Consider the following 18,440-nt stretch of genomic DNA (forward strand, 5'->3'; position numbering starts at 1 on the left):
GTATATATATTTATATATATATATTCTTATTTTCAGTTCTCTCGTTTTGCACACATAACTGGCCAGAAGAGTTTGACAAGCACAGAGATCATGAGAATTCAAAGAGAGACAGATTTTCTCAAGTAAGTATTGTATTCTCTTTACTATTTGTTAAATCCTACTAAGACCCATTGTGGTCAAAGAGAATTTAAGGATGGGACATAATGATGGTATTGGCCCACTCCCAAATTTTTTTAGAAATTAAATTTGTGTAGCTTTCCAAGATATAATTGACATACAATAAACTGCACTATTTAAAGGGTGCAACTGACACACACACACACACGTATGTATAACTGTGAAACTCATCACAATCAAGAAAATGAACAAATCCATCACCAAAAGTTTCCTACATTATTGTCGTTAGTTGTTGCTGAGTCGATTCTGACTCATGGTGACCCCATGTATTATGGGGTAGGGTTTTCTTGGCTTAATCTTAACAGAAGCAGATCACAGGCCTTTTCTTCTGAGATACTGCTGTGCGGGCTCAAACCAGCCACCTTTAGCTTAGCAGTCCAGTGCAAATCATTTGCACCACCTAGGAGTCTTAATCATTTAAAAAACAAAAAGAAAAAAGAAAAACAAAACACCTAGATTCTCCTTCTGATAATGATGGAGTAAAACTATGCTGAATCCTTTTGTAAAACCTTCCTTAGGTCCCTTCCATCTCCAGGCAACTATTAATTGGCTTTTTGTCACTGTATCTTAGTTTGCATTTTATTCCATATATAAATTTAGTATGTACTTTTTTTACCAGGCTTCTTTCACTCAACATAATTATTCTGAGATTCATCCATGTTGTTGCATGTATCAAACAGTTAGTATTTTTTGTTTCTGAGTAGTGTGCCATTGTTTATTTACCCACTCACCTAGTGCTGGACATTTGGTTTTTAATATTTGGCTATTAAAGACAAAACTCTGCTGTGAACATTTGTGTACAAGTTGTTGTATGCCCATATGCTTTCATTTCTCTTGTGTAAATGCCTAGGAGTGGAATGGCTGGGTTATATGGCAGGTATATGTTTAACTTTTTAAGAAACTGCCCAGCTGCTTTCCAGAGTAATTGTACCTTTGTAGATTCTCACCAAGAGCATGTTAGAATTCTGCTTTCTCTACCTTCTCCCCAGCACTTTTATTTTTGGCCATTTTAGTGAGATTATAGTTATATCTTGCTATGATTTTAATTTGTATTTCCTTATCCCCTAATGACGTGGAGCATCTTTTAATTTGCTCATTTGCCATCCATACGTCTTCTTTGGTAAGGTGTCTGTTCAGACTTTTTGCCCTTTTTAAAAATTAGGTTATATATGTTTGTGTTATAGGGTAGTACTTTTTTTTGTCAGATTTATGCTTTGCAAATATTTTCTCCCAGTCCTTGGTTTTTTCATTTTCTTAACAGTGTTTTTTGAAGAGCTAAAGTTTTTCATTTTGATGAAGTCCAATTTATTTATTTTTCTTTTATACTTCATGCTTATTTTTTCATATTTAAGAAATCGTTTCCAAACCTAAGATAACTAAGATTCTCCTAGAAGTTTTACGGTTTTATCTCTTGTATTTAGGTCTATGATCCATTTTTATATGTGGTGTGAAATGAGGCTTGTGATTCATATATTTGCACATGGCTATCCAGTTATTCCAGCACCATTTGTTAAAAAGATTATCCTTTCTCCATTGATTAATTTTGGAAAATTTGAAAATCAATACACAATATTTGTATGGGTCTATTTCCGGACTCTGTATTTTGTTCCATTTATATTTGTCTGTATTTACTACCACATTGCCTCAATTACTGTAGCTTTATAAGTCTTGAAAATAAGTATTACAAATCATCCGACTTTATTGTTCTTTTAAAAGATGTTCTGGCTATTTTAGGTTCTTTGCATTTTCAAATAAATTTTAATTATCAACTTATCGATTTTTGTGAAAAATCTAGTGGGGTTTTGTTTGGGATTGCATTGAATCTATAAATCAATTTGGAATTGACATATTAACAACACTGAATCTTTACAATTCATGAAAATGGTATATCTCACTATTTAGTTAGGTCTTCTTTAATTCTTTCAGCAATGTTGTGTAGAGATTTTATACATCTTTTGTCAAACTTAGTCCTAAGTATTTCATGTTTTTTTGGATGTTGTCTTAAATGATATTGCTTTTAAAATTTCAATTTCTGATTATTCCTTGCTAGAGTATAAAATACAATTGATATTTGTGTAGAAGCCTTGTATCCTGAAGGAACCCTCGTGGCGCAGCAGTTAAGTGCCCAGCTGCTAACCAAAAGTTCGGCGGTTCGAACTCACCAGCCTCTCCACATGGGAGAAAGATGTGGTAGTCTGCTTCCATAAAGATTCTACTCTGTACTACAGTGTTGCTATGAGTTGGAATTGACTCAGCAGCAACGAGTTTCAGCTTATATCCTGAAACCTTGCTAAACTCATATATTCTATTAGCTTTTTTTCAAAGATTCCTTAGGATTTCCTGTATAAGTTATCAGGCCACCTTCAGATAAAGATAGTTGTTTTACTTCTTTTGCATGTATGTGCATGAGGGATATTAGTCTGTAGTTTTCTTGTCTTGTCTTTGTCTGATTTGAGTATCAGAGTAACTCTGGCTTCATTGAATGAGTTGGAAAATACTCTCTCTCCTCCAATTTTCTGAGAAAGTTTGTGTAGAGTTAATATTATTTTTTCTTTATATGTTTGGTTTGTTTACCAGTGAAATCACTGAGGTCTTGAGTTTTCTTTCAGGGAAGATTTTTGACTACACATTCAATTTCTTTTATAGATATAAGTCTATTCTGGCTTATATATTATTTTTGAGTGAACTTGGGGTTTCATTTGCTCTTCTTTTTCTAGTTTCTTTAATGGGGAGATTGACATAATTGATTTGAAGCCTTTCTTGTTTTCTAATATAGGCATTAGAAGTATACATTTTCCCCAGTACTGCTTTAGCTGCAGCCTCCAAATTTTGATACGTTGTGTTTTCATTTTCATTCAGTTAAAAATAGTTTATAACTGTTCTTATTATTCCTTTTTTGGCCTGTGTGTTATTTAAATGTGTTCTGTTTATTTCCAAATATTTGGGGGGATTTTCCTTATATCTTTTTGGTATTTGTTTCAAATTTAATTTCTTTTTTGTCAGAGAACATATATTGTATGACTTGAGTGGTAAATGTTCCATGTGCACTTTAAAAGAATGTGTGCTCTCCTAAGGTGAGCGTTCTTTAAATACCAATTAGGTTATGTTGACTGATAGTACTGTTTAGGTGTTCTGTGTCTTTATTGATCTTTTGTTTATTGTGTAATCAATTACTGAGAAAGTGATGCTTGAATCGATGATTATAGTGATGAATTTATCTATTTATCTTTGCATTTCTATCTTGCTTCATGTAGTCTGAAGCTCTGATATTAAATGCATAAAGCTTTTGGATTCTTAAGTCCTCTTGCTGATTTGACCCCTTTATCATTATGAAACAACCTTCTTTAACCCTGGTAATATTCTTTGCTCAATAATCTACTTTGTCTGATATTAATGTAGCCGTTCCTGCTTTCTTTCCTTTTTAAAAAAAATATTTTTTATTGTGGCAAATATATAAGTAACAAAACATTTGACATTTCAGCAATCTTCGCATGTACAGTTCAGTGACATTAATTATGTTAGTCATGTCCACTCTCCTTTCTTTGGATTAGTGTTTGCATGGTAGACCTTTTCTCATCCCTTTAGCCTATTTGCGTCTGTCTATTTAAAGTTGGTTTCTTTTAAGCAGCACATAATTAGGCCTTGCTTTTTAAAATAATTTCTGACAATCTCTGCATTTTAATTGAGATTTTTAGAGTATTTATGTTTATGTGATTATATGTTTGAATTTAAGTCAACTATCATGCTATTTTTATTTGTCTTATCTATCCTTTGTTGCCCTTTCTTTTTTCTGCCTTCTCTGGATTATTTGGGTATGTTTTATGATTCCATTTTATCTTCTTTGTTGATTTATAACCTATAATTTTAACGTGGTTGCTTTAGGGTTTATAGTATATATCCTTTACTTATCCCAGTTTACCGTGAGGCAGTATTATACTACCTCATGTAGAGCAAAAGAAACTATGACAGTATGTTTCTAATAGTTGAATACAATAGCCTATTGTTGTCATATATTTTACTTCTACACATATTATGAACCTCACAAAACATTATTACTTTTACTTTAAACAATCATTTTTAAAAATTGTAATTAAAATATACACAACATAAAATTTGCCATTTTAACCAATTTCAAGTGTTACAAGCCATTGGTATTAATCCCACTTACAATGTCATGAAACCTTCACCACTATTTGTTTCCAAAACTTTTCTCCAAACAGAAACTCTGTACGCATTAAGCAATAACTCCCCATCTCCTTCTCCCAGCCCATGGTAACCACCAATCAGCCTCTGTTTCTATGCATTTGTCTTTTCTAGATATTTTATGTAAATGGAATCATACAATATTTGTCCTTTTGCATCTGACTTATTTCACTTAGCATAAGTTTTCAAAATTCAGCCATGTCATAGCATGCATTAGAACTCCATTCCTTTTTTATGGCAAAATAATATTCCATTGTATGTATGTGTATATATATATACCACATTTTGTTTAGCCATACATCTGTTGATGGACACTTGACTGTTTCCCACTTTTTGCTGTTGAGAATAATGATGCAACGAACATTGGTGTACAAGTACCTGCTTAAGGCCCTGCTCTTTTGGGGTATATACTCAGGAGTGAAATTGCTGGGTCATATGGTGTCATGGATTGAATTTTGTCCCCCAAAAATGTGTGTCACCTTGGCTAGGCCATGATTCCCAGTATTGTGTGGTTGTCCACCATTTTGTGATCTAACATGATTATCCTATGTGTTGTAAATCCTAATCTCTATGATGTTAATGAAGCAGGATTAGAGGTAGTTATGTTAATAAGGCAGGACACAATCCATAGGATTAAGTTGTATTTTGAGTCAATTTCTTTTGAGATATAAAAGAGAGAATCAAGCAGAGAGGAGAGGGACCTACTACTACCAAGAAAGAAGAGCTGGGAGCAGAGTGTGTCCTTTGTCCCTGGGATTCCTGCGCTGAGAAACTCCTAGACCCAGGGGAAGATTGATGACAAGGACTTTACCCCAGAACCGACAGAGCAAGAAAGCCTTTCCCTGGAGCTGACACCCTGAGTTCGGACTTCTAACCTCCTAGACTGTGAGAGAATAAATTTCACTTTGTTAAAGCCATCCACTTGTGGTATTTCTGTTATAGCGGCACTAGATAACTAAGGCATATGGTAATTCTATGCTTAACTGTTTGAGGAACCAATCAATTGTTCTTTTGTTTTGTTTTGTTTTTTATTGTGCTTTTGGTGAAAGTTTACAGCTCAAGTTAGTTTCTCAGACAAAAATTTATACACATATTGTTAAATGTGACCCTACTTGCTATCCCTATAATGTGACTGCACGTTCCTCCCTTCTACCCTGGATCTCCTGTGTCCATTCAACCGGCTTCTATCCCTTTCTACCTTCTCATCTCGCCTCTGGACAGGAGCTGCCCATTTAGTCTCATGTATCTACTTGAACCAAGAAGCACACTTTTCACGAGTATCATTTTATGTCTTATAGTCCAGTCTATTCTTTGTCTGAAGAGTTGGCTTTGGGAATGGTTTTAGTTCGGGGTAACAGAGAGTCCAGGGGCCATGTTGTTTTTTTAAAGAGATTTTTAAAATAAGAAAAACCAACTTTTATGTTATTGACAAATTTACTATTCCTGATGCTTTTCATTCCTTTTTGTAGATCCGATTCCTATCTGGTATTTTCCTTCTGCCTGAAGAACTTCTTTTAACATTTGTGCGTGTGTGTGTGTGTGTGTGTGTGTGTGTGTGTGTGTGTGTGTGTAATCCAAATCTGCTGGTAATGAATTCTTTAGGTTTTTGTATGTCTGATAGTCTTTACTTTCCCTTCATTTTGCTGGGTGTAGAGTTCTAGGTTTGTTTGGGTTTTTTTTTTCCCATTACTGTAAAGATGATCCTCCAATGTATTCTGGTTCGTATGGTTTCTGTTGAGAGTGTGCTGTCATTTTTATCTTATTCTTTTGTCCATAATATGTCTTTTTCCCTCTGGCTACTCTTGAGGATTTTATCTTTACTAACTAGACAATAGATAAGTAGTAACTTTGGTGAAGGGTAAGACAGTACACATACTGGGAAGTCAGCACAACTTGACCAAGGCAAAGTCATAGAAGATTCATAGACAAATCCAAACTCCCTGAGGGACCAAGTTACTAGGCTGAGGACTGGGGACCATGGTCTCAGGGGGCATCTAGCTCAACTGGCAAAAGTAGTTTATAAAGAAAATGTTCTACATCCAACTGTGGTGAGTAGCGTCTGAGGTCTTAAAAACTTGTGAGCCACCATCTAAGATACTCTACTGGTCCCACCCCATCTGGAGCAAGGAAGAATGAAGAAAACCAAAGACACAGGGAAAGATTAGTCCAAAAGACTAATAGATCACAACTACCACAGCTTCCACCAGACTGAGTCCAGCACAACTAGATGGTGCCTGCTGGCGGCTCTGACAGGGATCACAGTAGAGGGGATCACAGTAGAGGGTCCTGGACAGAGCTGGAGAACAATATAGAACAAAATTCAAATTCATTAAAAAAAGACCAGACTTACTGGTCTGACAGAGACTGGAGAAACCCCAAGAGTATGGCCCCCAGACACCCTTTTAAGTCAGTACTGAAATCATTCCTGAGGTTCACCCTTCAGCCAAAGATTAGACAGGCCTATAAAACAAACAATATACATGTAGTTCAACCATGTATACAAGACTAAATGGGCACACCAGCCCAGGGACAAGGAGGAGAGGGCAGGAGGTGACAGGAAAACTGGACGAATGGAAATGGGGAACCCAAGGTTGAGAATGGGAGAATGTTGACACATCACAGGATTGGCAACCAATGTCACAAAACAATGTGTATTGTTTAATGAGAAACTAATTTGCTCTGTAAACCTTCACCTAAAGCACAATTTAAAAAAAAAAAAAAGTTTTATCTTTATTACTAGGAGTCCTAATAGCAAAATGGTTAAGTGCTCAGCTGCTAACTGAAAGGTGGGTGGTTCAAACCCACCAGTGGCTCCACAGGAGATAAGACCTGGTCATCTGCTCCTGTAAAGATTTCCACCTAGGGAACCCTATGGGGAAGTTCTACTCTGTCCTATAGTATTGCTGTGAGTTGGAATCAACTAGACAGCACACAGCAATACGTAAGCCCTCTTGTGTTACTTTATTACTGGTTTTAGGCAGTTTGCTTATGATAGGCCTTGGTATAGTTTTCTTCATATTTTTTGTGCTTAGAGTTCATTGAGCTTTTTGGATCTGTGGTCTCATAGTTTTGACTAAATTTGCAAATTTTTCATTCATCATTCTTTCTTCAAATATCTTTCTGTTCCCCTTTCTTTCTCTTCTTCCTCAGGGACTCCAATTACATGTAGATAAAGCTGCTTGAAGTTTTCCCACAGCTTACTGATGCTCTGTTCATTTTTTTCCTCAGTCTATTTTCTGTTTCATTTTGAATAGTATCTATTGTTACGCTTCAAGTTCACTCATCTTTTACTCTGCTATGTCTAATCAGTTGTTAATCCCATGCAGTGTATTTTTCATCTCAGACACTGGTTTTTTTTTTTCAATCTGTACAACTTCAGTTTTGTTTTTTTTTTTTTTATATTCTTCATGTCCCTCTTAACATGCTCATACTTTACTTTGCCTTCTTGAAGATATGGAATATAGTTAGAATAACTGTTTTAATATCCTTGTCTGCTAATTCTATTACCTTTGACATTTCTGGTTCTGTTTTTATTGACGGATTTTTCTTCTCATTATGGGTTGTAATTTCCTATTTCTTTGTCTGCCTGGTAAGTTTTGATTGGATGCCAGACATTGGGAATTTTACCTTGTGGGGTCTTGTATACTTTTGTATTCCTGTAATGATTCTTGAGCTTTGTTCAAGCTTTGTTTGGAATGCACTTAAGTTACTTGGACATAGGTTGAGTCTTTCAAGGTTGCTTTTATGCTTTGTTAGATGTGTATCTTGGTCATCTGGTCGTGCTATAACAGAAACACCACAAGTGGATGGCTTTAACAAAGTGAAATTTATTCTCTCACAGTCTAGGAGGCTAGAAGTCCAGTCAGCTCCAGGGGAAGGTTTATTCTCTGGCTCTGGCGGAAGGTTCTTGTCATCAATATTCCCCAGTCAAGGAACTTCTCAGCGCAGGGACCCCAGGTCCAAAGGACATGCTATTCTCCTGGCTCTTGTTTCTTTGTGGTATGAGTTCCTCCTGTCTCTCTGCTCAATTCTCTCTTTTATATCTCAAAAGACGTTGACTTAAGACACAACCTAATCTTGTAGATTGAGTCCTGCCTCATTAACATAACTGCCTCTAATCCTGCCTCATTAATATCACAGAAGTAGGATTTACAACACACAGGAAAATCACATCAGATGACAGAATGGTGGACAATCACAGCATACTGGGAATCATGGACTAGCCAAGTTGACACACAAATTTTGGGGGGACACAATTCAATCCATAACAATGGGACCAGAGCAGCATATTTACTCGGGAAAAAAAAAAAGCCCTTCTGACTGCACTACCCATTGCCCTTTTTTTTCCACTTTGGCTCATGTGAACATGAACTTTCCAGCTTTGTGTGAGCTTTTGGGGTCGTTTCCTTTGCTCCCCTTTAGTGTTGGTTTCCTGGCCTTGAGTAGTTTTTTCACACCCATGCACTGATCAGTACCTAGTTGAGACATGAGGGTGACCCTCTGCAGATTTCTGAAACTCTTTTTGTAGCTCTTCTCTGGTCTTCTTACCTGAAAAAAAATCTGTATTCTTTGACCTCCACAGACTCCCAGCTCAATGTCCTCAATTCAGAGTTCCTCATCTCTATACCCTGAAACCTCTCTCCATAAGCTAGCACAGTCATGACTCATATTGGTTGTTTCCTTTTACTCATGGTTCACTGTCCTATGCTGCCTTTGTTCAATGTCTGAAAGCTGTTGTTTCATATATTTTTGTTGTTGTTGCTTCAGGTGGGAGAGTAAATCTGGTCCCATTTACTCATCTTACCTGGAAGTAGAAATTCCTCAGGCTGCTTAGAACTTCCCCAGCATACTTGCTTCAAGCCACTTTCCCTACTGTTTTCCATGGACTGAATTCCCTCTACCCCCTTCTCCCTCTAGCAAACTCTTATTCATCCTTTAATGTCTAGCTTATGTCATGTCTTTTCTGAAGTTTCCCTATCCTTTACCTTCCTTTTGATATTCGTGGTATATTTTAAAAACCTGTCTTAATGTTTATCATGGTATTTTGCAACATGTTTTCCATGGCTATCCTCCCAACAATCTGAGCTCTTCCAGGGAAGGTATTAAATCTTTTTTCATCCTCTGCTGTCCTCAGAGCTGACACTTACATCCCCAGGGATTTGTTGAATGAATGGAAAAATAAGAGCAATGAGATAGGTTATTCCTTGGACTGTTTGGAAGATGAGCTTTGGGGATAGAAAAGATGGATCTGTTTCTGCCCTGGTGGACCCAGGAAGGAGACATGCTGAAACCTTGGTAATATGGTCTGGTGAGGAAGGACAGAATGGGATAAAGAGTGTGAAAAGTGAACTCAACTACAAAGCCTGGTGGTGGTTGGGAGGCCACAGTGGAGACTAGTACAGGCAACCCAGCAATCCAGTGCACAGTATCCAAACATTATGGAAGCTGAGGAGCAGTTCAGATAGATAAATCACAGGATGCGGGGCCCAACCTGCCTGAAAAGGCATAGGTACAACAATGTTATTTACAGAAAAACCCAATTCCAGGAATCCATTCATTTTGGCTGATAGTCAGAACTCAGATAGGCAGCTTCAGGCTAAATGATTGACATCCAACTGCCTATGAAAGGGGATGAGATGTTGCTGGGCAAGACCTTGGAACTCTAACCAGGTGGGCAAAGACAGAGGCAGAGTTTGAGTGACAGCAAGCCTCCAGAGTGTCAGGCAAAATGACCTGTCACTCAGACTGGGCTCCACTGTCAGGCAGGAAGTTAGAAAAGTGCAATATAGAAATTGTTAGAATTCTCAGTGTGCATCCTCGCATACACCAAATCTAATGTGATAGGATGAGCCAGAGCCCCACTAAGACAGGGGGTCAGGGTTACTAATAAACTTCCTGCCGTAGTCAGGAAGAAGGATGGGCCCAGGCTACAGGTGATGGGCACCATGGTTCCAGCTGTGACGCTGCTTTGTAATAAAATGACCTAGAGAAGGAGATCCTGTCTTGAATTTGTTCCATAGCCTTTGCAAGTGGTCTGCTTTTTGCTTTGTTTTTAAAAATGTTTGAACACTTTTAGGTTCTCACTAATCTTAATGTGAACCCATCAGAACATGGCCAATCAGGGACCTGTTTTGTTGTAGGTGTGCCCACTGCCTGGCCCCTCGCCCATCTGACGCCTTTTCTCGCTTCTGTCAAGAATGTGGCTCTCCTGTCCCACCCATATTTGGCTGTCGTCTCCCACCTCCAGAAGGAGCTCAGGTGAGCAGCAGAATCCTTACATCTTTCAATGGTTTATCTGATGTTTATCTCCAACAGTAGCACAGTATCTGGCACACACGAAACACAAACATAAATACTGGCAGATTAATCTCATATGATCCAGACTCCTACTTAAGAATGGAAAAATGTGTTTGCAATGCCATTTCTTTTGTGTGGCCTTGCAGAAGCATGGACTTAGAAAGAGGTTGAAATCTTGTTTTAATGAGGCATGCATGGGCAAATATTTCCTACTCATATGGTATTTCTGTTCATAACCCTATGGGGCAGTTCTACTCTGTCCTATAGGGTCGCTATGAGTCAGAATCGACTCGACGGCAGTGGGTTAGGTTTTTTGATTTTGGTTCATAACCATGGTACAGTAAGGAAATACATTGTAGAAATAAATGGAAAGAAGTACTAATTACAAGTCTATATATCTGTAAGATGCACCATTATGTACAAAGAAGCTGTTGTATAAACTGTAGATTAATTGGTGTATCTATTAAAAAGCTTTGACTGAATAAGTGTAGGTAATAATTGATATCATCCTACCACTAATTTTATAACTTAGAAAACACATTTGGCTTGCTAAAACTCAAAACTTTCACGAAAATGTATTCATTTTTGATACAGTTGACATTTCTGGGTTTTTTGAACTGGAAATATTATCAGACTAAAATGAAATAAAAGAATCTGTCATGTTGATTGAAAAATGACTGTCTTTGAAAAGATAATCACTAAGAAAAAAATCACTAATTCAGTGAGTTCAAAGTCCAGGTTTTAGAATTGATTTATGCTCTCAAACAAGGTATCAGGTACTAAATGGATTTTTTTTTTTTTTAATCTTCCTCCAATTGATTGCTCAAGATTGGTATAGAAGTTAATTTTGCTTACTTCTGTGATAATATTTGGAACTCCTTGAAGAAGATACTACTGAAAATAAAACATGAATGGGTTCCATTGGTTTAAATTTTCCCTGCTTATATTCATTGGTGTAATGTCAAAGGTGGCTGGGTGGCGCAAACTTAAGCACTACTAGCCAAAACGTTGGCAGCTTGAACCCACCCAGAGGTGCCTTGGAAGATCGGCCTAGCAGTCTGCTTCCGAAAGGTCATAGCCTTGGAAACCCTAGGAGCAGTTCTGCTCTGCACACACCCACGAGTTGGAGTAGACTCAACGGCTACTAACGACAATAACAATGTCAAAGTTATTTTCTACTTGCCTGGAAAAAGATTTTTAGAACTTACTTTGTTTTTACAGGAAGAAAAGTTTGTTGTAGATAATAACTATTTAAAATGATGAACTTTAAAATATCTCTTTTGCCCCCATAAGTATGTTTATTTATGTTAGTCTGATAATATGCTATGATATATAAATAGCTTTTTAATTTAAACTAACGATTATTTATTGAGATCTTGCTATGTCCTGCTCTCAGCTGAGCCATTGGGATTCAGAGGGGTGGGATCCTACTCCTAGACCCAAGACACTCAGGGACTTACTAGAAAGATGCAGAGATGTGCCTCTCAGCTCCAAATCCACCCTTTATTGCTCTGCCTTGTGATACTGGAGCTGGACCCTTTAAACACTTCTCATTTGCCAGCTGACTTGATGTTGTTTTTTTATCAGTAGAGGTACTCTACTGCTGGAGAAACACTGACTGAGCAATGGACTTCTCTTCTTGATCCTGGCATGTTTTCTTCTCCTTTCACTCCTATGGTGCTCAGCTAACCTGGAGGACATCCAGTTGCAATGAACCCCAGTGAGTTTTAGTGGCATTTCCACGAACAGCTTCTTAGTGAGTTCCACTGGTACCCCAGCCAGCTTCCCAGATGGTTTCTTAGATACCCGAGTGGGCAGCTTCCTAGCAAGTTTCAGCAGCATTCCCACAGGTAGCTTCTTACCAAGTTCTTCCAGCTCCCCGGAGGGAGATTTCCTGACAAGTTTCATTGGACCCTAGGAGCCCTGGTGGTGCAGTGGTTAAGCACTTGGCACTTGGCTGCTAACCGAAAGGTCAGTGTTTCAAACCTACCAGCTGCTCTGTGGGAGAAAGATGTGGCAGTCTGCTTCTGTAAAGATTTACAGCCTTAGAAACTCTATGGGGCAGTTATGCTCTGTCCTATAGGGTCACTATGAGTCAGAATCAACTTGACAGCAATGGTTTGGTTGTATGTTTTTGGTTCAGTGGACCCCGCTGGGCATCTTTTTGCTAGCCAGCCTCAGCTTGTGTCACCTCAGTGTACTCTACACCTTCCAGTGAGCTACAGCCACGCTTGATCCATGAAGTCTGAATTTTAGCCTTGGGGGAGTAAATGGCCTCTTCCAAATTTGATCTTTCTTGGGCACTCTGCTTCAGCCATAGAGGTAGCGGCCCCTCCCCATATTTGATATTCCTGCATTCTTTAGAGTTTGCATTACCCTTAAGTTGTTAATGCCCTGTTACTAGTTAGTAATTATTTATATTAAACTTCTCCTGTTCAAATTACTGTGTGATTTTTGTCTCCTGATAGGAATCTGACTGGTACAGGATTGGTATCAGGAGTGGTCCCAGGAAATAGGATTTTGAAAGCGTTTTGGTCTTGCACTTTGATGGAGAGCAGTGCTGAGCTCTTTGCCAGTGGGAAATGGGATGCTAGTAATCCTTGGCATGAACTGGCATCACATAGATCAAGTTATCACTTGTGGATGATTGTGATTAAGTGCCAACAGAAACAAGCGTGTTGGGAAGTCAAGTAGCTGCTGCACTTGACTCTTTGGCAGTAGTGGTAACTATAAGAGCTGCGGTGTGGGATGTATTTTCTTGGGTACACTGGAGCGTTTACATGAAGAAAATGACAATCTCAGGACCTTTAAGTCATGTTCTGAGAACCAAACAGCTACGATGACAGCCCAGAAAGAATCCTTTTTTTGTAGCTCCAGGGTTATATTACTGAAAAGCAGACACAAAATTTAATTGTATATGTTGATGATTTACAACGTCAGCTGGATTTACCTTATCACTAGATTTCTTACGTGAAAGTTATGGCGTTAATTGGAAAAGAATGGGATCCTGAAACTTGGAATGTAGATATCTGGCTGAACCCAGATGAAAGTGGCAATCTTGAACCTTTAAGTCATTTGAGCCTCCTTTGCCCGTGGAAGTAGCTTACCCTCCTGTCTGAGGATACTAGTCTTCGTTTTCTTGAATTCTCTGTTAACCTCACCTGGGGCAGATGCCTTGAAAAGGATGCTCATTCTCCTCAGCTGCACCATAACCATCTGCTAGCATAACTAGGATTCAGTCCCAGCATGCTATAGGTGCACACTATATGATCCAGGAGGAAATAGCTTACATACCAAAAGAAGAGTAAGATTTTGCTAATATATATTTTAACCAAGGAGGACGGAATATAACACTGAATTGGGCCAAATTCATTGATATGTGTGCACCTTCTAGAGATTCTGGATTTAATGTGTTAGCTAATGCAGCAGGTTACTTGGTTGGTTGACTAAAACTTGGACTGACTAGTGGCCTATGTTTAATGATATTCAGATACTAGAACTTCCTTGCATCATGTGGAGGAGGGAATCCAAAAGCTTAGGAAGATAGGACTGTTGGAGTAGATTTATCATACTTGTCCTGCACCCCCAGCCCCCAACTACATTCCACAAGAAGGCCCAGAAGACACTTCCTTCACTAAGGCATTGAGGAATAAATTAGTGAGGGGAGCACCTACATCCTTTGAAAGTTCTGTGGCTGCTTTCCTCTGTAGGCCAGAAATAGGGGATGCTGCTACTGAGATGGGCTCACTGATTCAGTGGGTTTGGTCAGACCCCGGAGTAGCAGAGGTTAAGTGCCAGCACTTAACTGCCAACGATATGGTGGATGCATCTACCATAAGGGGCACCAGTGATGTATTGGTAATCAGAATCTAATCATGGTGTTCCTAGGAACTAAATAGATGGGCAGCTTACTAGAGTATTGCTCCGTCTATATAAAAATGAAACAAAACAGTAGGTCTTGTAGCCAGAAACATGACTTGAGTCACCATAGTGGAGCATCCCAGTTTCTCACCGAGTTTCCACACCTAAGTCAGTTCACAAACCCAGAGCACATTGATTAAAGGGAGACTGGGTCTTCTTGAGGAAGGACCTGCAGCATTGCAAGTATATGTAATAATAGATCTTCCTTAAAGCCTTTCCCAAAGGGACTTGTGGCCTTTACTAGAGTGACTGTGATTGGGGGAAAGGAAATGCCCCAACTTTGGGGGGATTACTAGGCACTTATTCTGAATTGACTCTGATTCTTGGTGACTCAAAATGCCACCAGTAAAATTAGGGGCTTATGGTGGTCAAGTGATAGATGGAGTCTTACCTCAAGTCTGACTTATAGTTTTTGCTTCATGTATTTGGGGGGGTATGTTGTTAGGTTCGTATACATTCATAATTTTTATATCTTCCTGGTATTATTCCCTTTTATCATTACAAAATCTCTCCCTTTGTCTCTAGTAATATTTCTTGTCTTAAAGTCCATTTTCTGTGATATTTACATGGCCACTTCAGCTTTCTTGTGGTCACTGTTTGCATTGTATATCTTTTTCTCTACCTTTGCTTTTAACCTATTTGTGTCATTGAATATAAAGTTTGTCTCTAGTAGACAGCATATTTTTATCCATCTGACAGTCTCTGCCTTTTGAGTATGTCGTTTCATCTATTTACACTTAATATCATTATTGATATGGTTGTGAGTATGGTAAGTATGCCATTTTGCTGTTTGTTTTCTATTTGTCTCTTGTCTTTTTTGTGCATCTATTCCTACTTTACCTGACTTCTTTGTGTTAAATACATAATTTTTAATGTGCCATTTCAATTCCTCTGTTATCTTTATTGGTGTGGTAGTTTCTCCAGGGCAGGACAGGCTTTGTGACTGCTAATGTACAGGGCTTATGCACATGATAATTTTTTTTACTGTTTTTTAGAAGTTATTTTCTAAATGGTGCTCTAGAGATTGCATGCACCTTAATTTATCACAGTCTATTTCAGAATAATTTAACTTAATTAGAAACTTTTCTCCAGTATATCTCCTTTTGTCCCCATTTCTTTATCTTTTATGTAATATATATTATTGTATGTAATACATCTATATATGTTATAAACCTTATATCATTTAAAGAAGTTAAGAGAAAGAAATATTTATAGAGTTATTTATATTTACGCACATATTCATTACATCTGGTCTCTTCATTTCTTCCTGTGAATGCAGGTGTCATTTCCTTTCAGCCTGAAGGACTTCTTTTAGTATTTCTTGTAAGGAAAGTCTATAAGCAGTTTCTCTCTGTCTTTGTTTATCTGAAAATGTGTTTATTTACCTTTTTGAAGGATTATTTTGCTGGTTATAGAATTCTTGTTTGGCCGTTACTTTCTACTTCAGCCCTTTGAATATGCTATTCTAGCGTTTTCTAGCCCCCATTGTTTTTGATGAAAAGTCAGTCAAATTGTTGTCCATATGTATATGTAAGTAGTTTTTCTCATGTTACTGTCGACATTTTCTTTCTCTTTGACATTCAGCAATTTGACTATAATGTGTCTAAGTATGAATCTCTTTGTGTTTATCTTTCTTGGGGTTGGTTGAGTTTATTGAATCTGTAGATTAATGTTTTACATCAAATGTGGGAAGTTTTCAGCCATTATTTCTTCAAATTCTTTTCTTCCCCTTTCTCTCTCCCCTCTTCCTCTGTGATATCCAATATATATATGTTGGTAGGCTTGATTTGTCTCACAGGTCTTTTATGGTCTGTTTACTTTAAATCTTTTTTCTCTCTGTTCTTCAGATTGGATAATTTCTATTGAATTATGTTCCAGTTTACTGATTCTTCTGTCATCTCCAATCTGCTCTTGAATCTCTCTGGCAAATTTTTTATTACAGTTTTTGTTTGTTTGTTTTTTACTTTTCAACTCCAGAGTTTCAATTTGGCTCTTAAAAAAAATTTTTTTTTAATTTATTGTGCTTTAGGTGAAAGTTTACAGCTCAAGTTAATTTCTCATATAAAAATTTATACACATATTGATATGTGACCCTAGTTGCTATCCCTATAATGTGACAGCACACTCCCCATTTCCACCCCAGGTTTCCTGTGTCCATTCAGCCAGAACCCATCCCTTTCTGCCTTCTCATCACACCTCCAGACAGGAGCTTCCCATTTAGTCTCGTGTATCTACCGGAACTAAGAAGCACATTCTTCATGAGTATTATTTTGTTTTATAGTCCAGTCTAATCTTTGAAGAGTTGGCTTCGGGAATGGTTTCAGTTCTGGGTTAACGGAGAGTCCAGGGGCCATGTCTTCGGGAGGTACTCTAGCCTCAATCAGACCATTAAGTCTGGTCTTTTTACATGAATTTGGGTTCTGCATCACACTTTTCTCCTGCTCCTTCAGGCAGGGACTCTCTGTTGTGTTCCCTGTCAGGATGGTCATTGGTGGTAGCCGGGCACCATCTAGTTCTTCTGGTCTCAGGCTAATGGAGTCTCTGGTTTATGTGGCCCTTTCTGCCTCTTGGGCTAATATTTTCCTTGTGTCTTTGTTGTTCTTCATTCTCCTTTGCTCCAGGTGGGTTGGGACCATTGATGCATGTTAGATGGCCACTTGCTAGCTTTTAAGACCCCAGACGCCACTCACCAAAGTGGAATGCAGAACATTTTGTTAATAAACTTTGTTATGCCAATTGACCTAGATGTCCCCTGAAACCATGGTCCCCAGATCCCCACCCCTGCTACCCTGTCCCTCAAAGTTGTTTGGTCGTGTTCAGGAAACTTCTTAGCTTTTGGTTTAGTCCAGTCGTGCTGACTTCCCCTGTATTGTGTGTTGTCCTTCCCTTCACCTAACATCTTTAAAAAATTTTTTTTTTTAATTTCTACCTCTTACTGAGATTATATAACATGGAGTCACCATGAGTCAGAATCGACTCCACAGCAACTAACACAAACCATGTATATTTATTGGATCATTGTCATTATACTTTTCCTTTAATTTTTTAAGCATGGTTTCCTTTAGTTCTCTGAACATCTTTATAATAGCTACTTTGAAGTCTTTATATGCTAAATCCAACATCTGGGGATACTCAGAGACAATTTCTATTGACTGCTTAACCCTCTTCCCAAATATGGGTCACTCTTTCTTGTTTTTTGTATGTCTTGTTATTTCTTCTGGAGTACTGGACATTTTCAGTGATATATTGTAGCAACTCTGGATTCTGACTTTTTCTTTCGAGCATTGTTTTGTTTTTTTTGTTTGCTTGGATGTCTGTCTCTCCTGCAATGTTATGGCCACTGATGTCAGCTTTTATTCTTTCTTGTTTTAATTTTTAAGCCCAGTCACCCCTGGATCTACATAGCTTAGTGTTCAGCTGAAGATTTGTCAGAAGTTGTGCTCAAATATTCCAGGCCTGTAAGGCTTTTCCTCTCTGTTGATGGATCTGTACATGAGCTAGTGAGAACATTCAAACTTCAGGCTGTATTCAAGACAGCCCAGATTTTACTTTATGCTGAGTTCTCTTGCATCTCCATTTGCAATCTCTGTCAGCCAGGGATGTGTAGGTAGCTTGGGCCCACTCTGGTTTATGATATACATGCTCGCAGCCTCTGGTCAACTAAGGATATGTGGAGAGCTTATCAAGCCTTGTATAGTTAACTTACATCCAGGAACACTATCTTAAATCTCTGGCTACTTTGCCAGTCCACATTGACTGCCCAAACAGGACCACAATCTCAAGCTAGTGGAGCCACTGGTCCTGCCTGTTAGCTTGACACCGAGATAATCACTTTAACTAAC

The 18,440-nt window shown here is 38.2% G+C and overlaps 1 protein-coding gene across 2 annotated transcripts in view; it reads left to right on the plus strand.

Annotated features, from left to right (window-relative positions):
* Positions 1 to 18,440, plus strand: part of DZANK1 (double zinc ribbon and ankyrin repeat domains 1) — a 134,750-nt gene that overhangs the window by 63,878 nt on the left and 52,432 nt on the right. For both annotated transcript variants that reach the window (XM_023731409.1, XM_023731408.1), the window contains exons 7-8: positions 37 to 122; positions 10,521 to 10,638. In XM_023731409.1, coding sequence (XP_023587177.1) covers positions 37 to 122; positions 10,521 to 10,638 — 204 coding nt within the window. The remainder of the gene's footprint in view (positions 1 to 36; positions 123 to 10,520; positions 10,639 to 18,440) is intronic.

This window comes from Trichechus manatus, unplaced genomic scaffold (assembly GCF_000243295.1).
Source record: "Trichechus manatus latirostris isolate Lorelei unplaced genomic scaffold, TriManLat1.0 scaffold00042, whole genome shotgun sequence".
Taxonomy (NCBI): Eukaryota; Metazoa; Chordata; class Mammalia; order Sirenia; family Trichechidae; genus Trichechus; species Trichechus manatus.